Here is a 9,284-nt window from a genome sequence, read left to right as displayed (position 1 = left end):
ATTGGGGTACATGTGCCCCTTTGAATCAGCATTCCTGTATCCTTTGGATAAATTCCTGGTAGTGCTATTGCTGGGTCATAGGATAATTCTATTAATTTTTGAGGAACCTCCACACTGTTTTCCAGAGTGGCTGTACCAGTTTTCATTCTCAGCAACAGTGCAAGAGGGTTCCACTTTCTCCACATCCTTGACAACATCTGTTGTTTCCTGAATTAATTTAGCCACTCTGACCTGACCGGTGTGAGGTGCTATCTCAATGTGGTTTTGATTTGTATTTCCCTGATGATGAACAATGCTGCGTATCTGTTCATGTGTCTGTTAGCCATCTGATTGTCTTCTTTGGAAAAGTGTCTATTCATGTCTTTTGTCTATTTATTTCTTCACTGGATTATTTGTTTACAATCCTGGTCTTTAGCCTGTGTTACAAAGCTGTAATCATCAAGACAGCATGGTATTGGAAATCTGTTTCTTTTAGAATTTCCCACATACTAGACTTGCCTAATTATTTCCTGATGATGTCATTTAAACTTTTCCTCAAACTCTATTACCTGTAAACCAGAAATTAGGCCTAAAGGCCTGATTTAATTCAAATGATTTTTTTTGGCAAAAATACAGTACAATACAATCTACTGTACACTGAATTCCATCAGTTGGCACAGTATCTGGTTGTACCAAAATAAGTAAGGCTAACATTCATCTTTCTTTGAGATTATAGACTAGATCTCTCTATTATAAAGATATGTTTTTCTTCTTTCATAATTAGCAAAAAATCTGTGAGATAATACTTTTCACAGTTTAAAAATATCTGGTCCTCAATAATCCTTCATTCACTTTTTTTTTTTTTTTTTTGCCTACACTAATGATCATTTACTGAATCACTGATGTAATAAGGAGTAATTTTCTAATTATATCATTCTTTCTATATTTTTAGCTAGCCTTCTCTGAGCTGTTGATTATCGACAGGAGATGAATTACAGTTTTTGATTAAAGGGCAGCATTTATGTTTAATTCTGCCTCTATAATTAATGAATTTCAGATAACAGAGTTGGGGTAATATTGGTGGCAAATGAGTTTTTCTTTATAGTTTTTCTCTCTCTTTTTTTTTAACGTCATCATGGACCCATGAATTTTTATCAGTTGGATATTTAAGAATCTTTTTTAGTCATTTATTTTTATGTCTAAATTACGGAAACTTAGTTTATAAAGAAGAATACTCTATGGAAATAGAGAAAATATCTGTAAAACGAATACTTCTGGTTTATGCTCCAGAGCATGTAATTAATTTAACATATAATATCTTGGTCCTTGAAAATATTTAAATAATTACTCCATGTGCTTTTCTGTTATACCTAAACTCAAAAGAAATAAATATTGCTGAAAAGTTTAGGAGATACAAACATTCAGCTGGAAATTAAATAATCAGACATTGTTTGACTTACTCTACAACACTGCAATGGCTATAATCATCTTCATCAAATATTTAGCATACCTCCATGTAGGAATGGGCTTTCTCTGATACATAAACTACTTGTTACTAAATATTTTTTCTAAACTTTCTTAGGCCATTGTCAGTTAAGAACATAGCAATATTATTTTTGAATTTATTGCTTTGTTATTTTCATGTCCTATTTTATAGACCTACCATAGCATTTGTTAGAAAACCCACAAACTACACACTTGCCAACACAGATCTTATCGAATTAAAAAGAACTTACATTTTCTTTTTTTTTTTCCTAACCAATGGAGTTCAAGAAAGGTAGAAACTGCTTCCATTAACAAGTATAAACATGCATAACATTTTCATAATTATGATAAAATATTTGCAAAATTATGAATACAATGGAATGCTGAAGTAATATATTAATATAATAACATTCAAAAGAAGCATAAGTATTTGTCATTTTAGAAATGGGCCATCTTGCATAGCTGTCATATCTTGGCACATGGCTAAGGTCTAGCGTGGTAACTTCTATGGAAGAGTCAGAGTTGAGAAAGGAACCTGTAAGTAGACATTCTTACTAGAAAGTGGGAGACACTAAGAGTATCATATGATGGGAGAATATTAAGTCCAGCATTTAGAATATTATGACCAACACTACAGACAATGTAACACATGTTGTGGCTGCAGGTAGTAGGTAAAATGGAACTTAGCAACTAGCAAGAGGAATTAATAGGAATTATAAAACCTGAATCCATTTATAAACTGAATTTGGTAATTCTAGAATTGACAGCTAGGCAGATAATCAATTGACATGGAAATCTGCCTTCTGGTAATGGGCAAAATGCCACCAGAATTAATTCAATATGACTCCAGTTCACCTTGAGAATATCACTATCATAACAGACTCCTTGCCTTACATGGACAATGGTATGGACAAACTACTGATAAAAGAGATGTCAGGCACAGGAATAAGAAATGGAATGTAGTAAGTGCAACTATATATATAATAATAATAATATAATAACATCCTATATTATAATATATAAAATTATATAATATAATATATATAAAGTTGATTTATTTTGAGAAACAGAGAGAGTGGAGGAGGGGCAGAGAGAGAGGGAGAGAGAGAATCCCAGACAGGCTCTGTGCTGTCAGTGCAGACCCTGATGTGGGGCTTGAACTCATGAACCTTGAGATCATAACCTGAGATAAAACCAAGAGTCAGATGCTTAACCGACTGAGCCACCCAGGCACCTCTGCAATTATATTTTGAGGCAGGTCCTAGGTTTGGAGAACAGGATGAACATATTCTAATTTTAAATAGGAAAAAAAGTCAAAGTTGGTCAAGTTTCAATAAATGATTTGATGTACTGTCTGAATATTGAGCTAGAATTCTCTGATTTTGTACAGACCAAGATCAAGCTTAATGAGGTTGAAGTAGGATGATTCAGTCATGATGATATGGAAGGACAGTATATTGAGGCCAAGAAGAGACAGGACTTGATGGACTGCAGACCAAACAGATTTCAGATGCCTTGAATTTAGAAATAAAGTTGGTTCTAATTTTAAAACTAAAAATGAAATAAATTGTGATGGGAACATGAAGTGCAGTCCTTTAGAGAAATAATTTGGCATTCCTTCAATACATTAAACACACACTTACCATTTGATTTGGCAACTCCTCTGCTAGATATATACCCAAGAGAACTGAGAACAGGTGTTTAAACAAATACTTGTACTTGAATGTTCATAGTGGTATTATTCAAAATAGCCAAAAGATGGAAACAACCAAACGTTCATCAAATGATGAGTGAATAAACAAAATGTGGTATATCCATACAATGGGATATTTTTCAGCCATAGAAATGAAGTATTGATGCATGCTACAACATGGCTAAATCTTGAAAATATTATGCTAAGTGAAAGAAGCCACTTACGAAAGACAACATATTGTATGATTCTATTTGTATGACATACCCAGAATAGGCAAATATATAGAAACAGAAAGTTGATTAGCAGTTTCCTAAGCCATAGTGGTGGCGGGCAGGGTTGGGGGCATGGGGTAGGTTGAGGAGGATTGGGGTGTGACTTAATGGGTATAGGTTTCCTTTTGAGATGTTGAAAATGTTCTAAACTTATGAATGTGATGATTCTTGCACAACTTTGTGACTACACTAAAAGCCATTGAATTGTAAACTTTATGATTATTTTTTTAAGTTTATTTATTTTTGAGAGAGATAGCATGAAAGGGGGAAGAGCAGCGAGAGATAGAGAGAGAGAGTATCCCAAGCGGGCTCTGTGCCATCAGCGCAGAGCTCAGCGTGAAGCTTGAACTCATGAACATGTGAGATCATGACCTGAACTGAAACCAAGTCAGAGGCTTAAATGACTGAGCCACCCAGGTGCCCTCAATTGTAAACTTTAAAATGGGTGAATTTTATGATCTTTGATTTATATTTCAGTAAAGATATTTTTAAAAGAAAAAAGTTAAAAAAAAATAACCACAATAGAAAAATGCAATTTAAGTGTGATTTGAGGAATTTCTATATTCAAAAACATATATCAAGCCATGCACTTATATTTAGGTAACTGCAAATGTTTAAAAAGTGGAGTATCATATGGGATCATTTTTAAAGTAATGTTTTTAAATACATGTTTCACATTTTGATAAATTTTCCTAGTCCCATATGACTGAGATATTTAATGTTTAAATATTTGCATGGTTTATTGAGTGTATTTACATCTTAAGAGTTTCTTTTACTCATGCATTTACTTTGATGAAGTGTAGCACTCTTGTGCCATATAAAAATTCCCTTTGCCCTTTTTTCTTATGCAAATATGTTGATTTTTCCCTGAGATACATCCCCAAATGAGTATCATTTGGCATTTTGTTTTTTTGTTACCATATCAGTTCCATGTCTTCTTAAAGGAAAAGGATGGCCCACCTAATCATTCTAGATCAACATCATATTTGAGACCAGATAATTAGACACCTCTTTCCTATTTAAAATTTCAATATAAGAAAGCATTTCTATAGAAGTTTAAAAACAAATAAACAAGAAACTCAGGAATCCTTCACAAACTTGAATGAAGCATGATTATTTACCGTGGTACATTAAACACATGATTATGTATAACAGATTTACACCATCATTTTAATAGCACATTGTTTTCATTAGTTAAACTAAATCCTGTTCATTGAAAAATATTGTGGCAGATTGTCTGGTGACAGTTCATTTTTCCTGATTATATTTTTAATAATATTTTATTGATTACCTGGAATACAGTTTTATCTCTGTGATAACAGATCTCATGGCAAGAAATCCTTCATAAATACTCTGAAAGTATTATTTTTGCTAGCTTTTTAAGACTCAATTCTGAGTCTGTCTTAAAGTTTTTAAAACTTTGCTCTGTATTTGGGAAACGAATAACAAAATTTTACACTACTCAGTGGCAAGAAAAAAAAAAGTTGTTAAATTTAGGGGGAGTGGAAGATCTACCAAGATTTAGAGTAATCAAATTTATCCCTTTTTATATTTTATTTTAGTGCCTTATACCATGTTTTAATTCAAGATTTGGAACTGCATTGAAGCCTTTGGAGTGAATCTGCCTTAATACACAATGCCAGTTTTCCTTTGGTCTAATTTAGTTCTCTGGTGATGGCTAAACTTGTGTTTGTTATCTGAACTCTTATTCTCAAAACCCTTGTCCTGGATCAAATAAAATGACTGGCTTTAAAAATTAAAAATAATATATTAATATTAATATAATTATATTGTTTTATGAGTTATATTAGGTATACTAATTATACTTAGATAAATGCCCTTATTCTAGATTATGCGATCATTATATTACTTATTGATGTTTGGTGTTTTCTTTTTTTTACCTCTCTCTCTGTGATTAGCATACCTCTTCTGTATTATATTTTCTGTCCTCTTAATTTTTTGACATTTGTCTTAAATATTAATTGCATTTACATTTTAAACTGAGTAGCTAAATTGTGCAGTGGAAACATAATTTTCAATATGGGTCCACATGGCATAGGTCCTATGAATAGTGGCTAATATTTACGAAGATCATTTATTTTTTTAGTTACCATTTTATGCCAGACAAGAATAATTAATCTTTGAAAATATGGTCTTTCAACTCTCTATGTTCGGGCTCAACAATCTATATGGCCTATGGTCAAATCACATGCAGGTTCTTAAAATACCAAACAAATTTGCTCCAACTCACTTTAATGAATGAGAGTAAATTGCATGCTTTTAATTTCAAGTAGATAATTATGTCATATAGAACATCTTATGTTCACCATCTGCTCTCCTTTCTTAAAAAAATCATTCCTTGACCTACAACTACATGTTAATATTTTTGTACTTGCCATCAGGAAACTATAGGCACAGTCTCCAAATTTTTCTTCTCATTAAAAAAAAATTACTTCAGTTGAGATTTTTGTTTCCACAATTGCAAAGAGGTTTCTATTTTCAAAGTCTTATTAATACAAGATCTGTTTAGCCTGATTCAAAATCAGCTCTTAATTCTCGTCAGTCACCAGCATTTAACCCAGATGATTATTCTCTTTTTCCAAAACCCATTTTTTAAAGTACATTTTATTTTATTAACCCAAAACATATACTTAAACTTTAAATGCTGGCTCTTTAGGAAAAAGTTTCTTCTGGTAAATATGCATAACTGTTGCCCAAAAATGTACACAGTGTTTTCCCCAAAATATTTATAAACATAATGGTCCACTTAAGACCAGCCCCATCATAACCTACTGGATACAATGTGCTCTTAATTTATAAATAGGCTACCCTCTGTATATAAAATATAAAGGCATATATGTTATACGTACAAAGTAAGAAATATAAAAAGGAGATGGAAAGAAAAAAATAGTGTTCTTCCTATAAGATCCAGACAGAAATTCAATGTAATTAGTGAGATCAAATGTACTCTTAACTTATAAATGGGTTACTCTCAGTATATAAAACATATAGGCATGTATGTTATACATACAAAGTAAGAAATATAAAAAGAAGAGATGAAAAAAGAAAGAAAAAGTGTTCTTCCCTATAAGATCCAGACAGCAATTCAGTGAATTAGCAAAATCAGGTAAAAGGTCTGAAGAATTTCAGTTTTGGCAAATACCTTTCTAAAAAATATCTAGGCTATGAGAGTACTAAATTTACATTTTAAGAATTTAGTAGAGGTTTCCATTTCAACATTCACTGAAGATGTTGTGGTCTTCTTAATATGCACAAAAGAAGACTTTTAGGGTCTGTCAAAAAGAAACAGACAAAAAGTCGCTCATTTATAGGTGGTTAGTAATCACTTCTTAATCAAATGTGTGTAGTGCAGAGAATCAAATCCCAGACCATCAGTGTTTGAATATGTTTGATGAAATATTCCAATGAAGGATCTGAATTCTTCCTAGGTCTCAGAGGGAATGGGGCAGAACATAATGGCAAATGAGGGGTCAGCCCCAAAGCTGGTGCGTCCAATCTTAACTCTCCATGTTAAAAAAAACCACACCAAATGTTTCTATAGCATTCTGCTGAATTTTCTTTATTTCGAAGCCCAGGTCTACTTGAAGGGTCATGTAGCAAGTGACTTATACTATGAACAGTGACATCACATTAAGAGACAATCATTAGATTCTTTCACTAGGCAAAGAGCTCACATCTTTGGAATCCATGAGTTGGTATTATTTATGGGATACCTGAGATGTACCTTGCTCCGATTAACATTACCATGCTACTCACTATAAAAAAGCCCAAGGGTAGACTACAGAAGATACTAGGGTCACCACTTTCCGAAGACTGAGTTGTAACCCAACCCATTGACTTTATCACAGCTTTCTTCCATGTAGAGTAACGAATTTCACTTTCCTCAGCGTTGATCTGGGGTTCAAACCGCTCCATCATAACCGCTGACAAATCCTCGGGTTGGAGACTCCAAACATCAACTCCTTCTGCAGCCCCTGCTGCCATGGCAGCTCCCAGGGCAGTTGTTTCAGGCATTGAGGATTTCACTACTGGAATATACAGAATATCTGCTTGTAGCTGCATAAGAATTTTGTTGTTGGTCATTCCTCCATCTACCTGTAAATGACTGAGTGGAATCCCACAGTCGCGGTTCATGGCATCCAAAATCTCCCGGGTTTGGAAACAAACAGCTTCTAATGCAGCAAAAGCAATATGGCATTTATTGGTGAACTGAGTGAGCCCACAGATGATCCCTCTTGCGCTGGGCTCCCAGTAAGGTGCATATAACCCTGAAAACGCAGGGACGAAATAGCAGCCATACGATGTACCTACTTCTTTAGCAAGTTTTTCTATTTCCTCTGAGCTCTTTATAATTCCAAGATTGTCCCTTAACCAGCGAATAACAGCACCAGCTATAGCTACAGAACCTTCCAATGCATAATACACTGGTTTGTCTCTGCCAAGCTTGTAAGCCACTGTGGTCAGAAGGCCATGTTCAGAAAACACACACTTATGGCCTGTATTACACAGTAAGAAGCAGCCTGTTCCATAGGTATTTTTGGCTTGTCCATCCTGGAAGCACATTTGTCCCACCAATGCAGCAGACTGGTCTCCCAAACACCCAGATATTGGGACACCTTCCAAGACCCCAGCTTTCATTAGGCCGTAGATCTCAGAAGAACTCCGGACATTTGGAAGAATTTTCATTGGAATTTCAAAAAATTCACAGAGCTCTTTATCCCACTCCAGAGAATGAATGTTGAAAAGCATTGTCCTACTTGCATTGGTTACATCTGTACAATGGACACCTCTGTTGGTCCCTCCTGTCAAACTCCAAATAAGCCATGCATCAATGGTCCCAAAAAGAGCTCTGTCTTCTTCAACAGCCTCTTTCACTGTTCTCACGTTGTCAAGGAGCCAGCGAAGTTTCACAGCACTGAAGTAAGTGCTAAGTGGAAGGCCTGTCTTAGACTTGACAAAGTTATTATTTCCTGGAATTTTTTTACTAAGATTCTCAACGGTAGACTGGGTTCTTAAATCAAGCCACACCACAGCATTGTAGAGAGGCTCTCCAGTTAACTTGTCCCAGACTACAGTGGTTTCCCTTTGGTTACTGACACCAATAGCTTTTATGTTGGAAATATCAATATTGAGCTGTCCAAGCTTCTCACATGTTTTCTCTATACACTCATAGACAGACTGCAGAATTTCCTTAGGGTCTTGTTCCACCCATCCTTCTCTTGGAAACTCTTGTTTTATTTCCACTTGATGATGACTAAGTAGTTCGGCTGTTTTTGAATTGAAAACCAAAAAGCGCGTTGAGCTGGTGCCCTGGTCCACTGCCCCCACCAATGGCCCCAAAACTGCTTTCTTCGCGGCTGCCATGAAACCAGCTTCCGGTCAGCGGGTATTGCGTCCAGTTTCCAGGGAGACGGTGGCACGCGGGGGAGGGGCAGGTGGTGAGACAGAAGGCAAGGAGGTCGGCTACAACGGCTGAATGCCGGAAACCCATTCTCTTGATCCCTACCTCTCCACTGCTCTAGCTCCTGTCACTTTTGCTGCTTTTTCATCTTCCCCATCACTGTGGTCAGCAAAACCCAGGTTTCAATCTCTGACATCCTTTCTTCTCTATATACTCTGTCTCCTTAGAGGTTCTCATCAAGTCCCCTGCCTTGACATACCATCTTTATGCTGATGACCCCATAACTTATATCTATAAACTTTCTAAACTGAAGTCTTGCTTAAACATCAGTTTTATATATAGCCAATTGCCTAACTCAGTTATCCCCTTGGATGTCCAAAAGGCATTCTAAATGTAATATGTCCAAAAACAGGCATTTGTCATCCTCATCATA

At 35.2% G+C, this 9,284-nt stretch overlaps 1 protein-coding gene across 1 annotated transcript; it reads right to left on the bottom strand.

The window, feature by feature from the left end:
* Nucleotides 1-6,993: 6,993 nt before the first annotated feature.
* On the bottom strand, nt 6,994-8,856 carry LOC122220189 (glycerol kinase). Its single transcript, XM_042939378.1, has one exon. It carries the CDS (start codon nt 8,812-8,814, stop codon nt 7,153-7,155), a length of 1,662 nt encoding a protein of 553 aa, XP_042795312.1. The 5' UTR covers nt 8,815-8,856; the 3' UTR covers nt 6,994-7,152.
* Nucleotides 8,857-9,284: the final 428 nt, after the last annotated feature.

The sequence above is a fragment of the Panthera leo genome, chromosome B2 (genome assembly GCF_018350215.1).
Source record: "Panthera leo isolate Ple1 chromosome B2, P.leo_Ple1_pat1.1, whole genome shotgun sequence".
Classification (NCBI taxonomy): Eukaryota; Metazoa; Chordata; class Mammalia; order Carnivora; family Felidae; genus Panthera; species Panthera leo.
The sequence above is the reverse complement of the archived record's forward strand: the minus strand, read 5'-3'. Positions and strand labels throughout refer to the sequence as shown.

What these genes read in the sequence shown, in the direction of transcription:
- LOC122220189 (XM_042939378.1), bottom strand. Translation starts at nt 8,814, where the DNA reads ATGGCAGCCGCGAAGAAAGCAGTTTTGGGGCCATTGGTGGGGGCAGTG.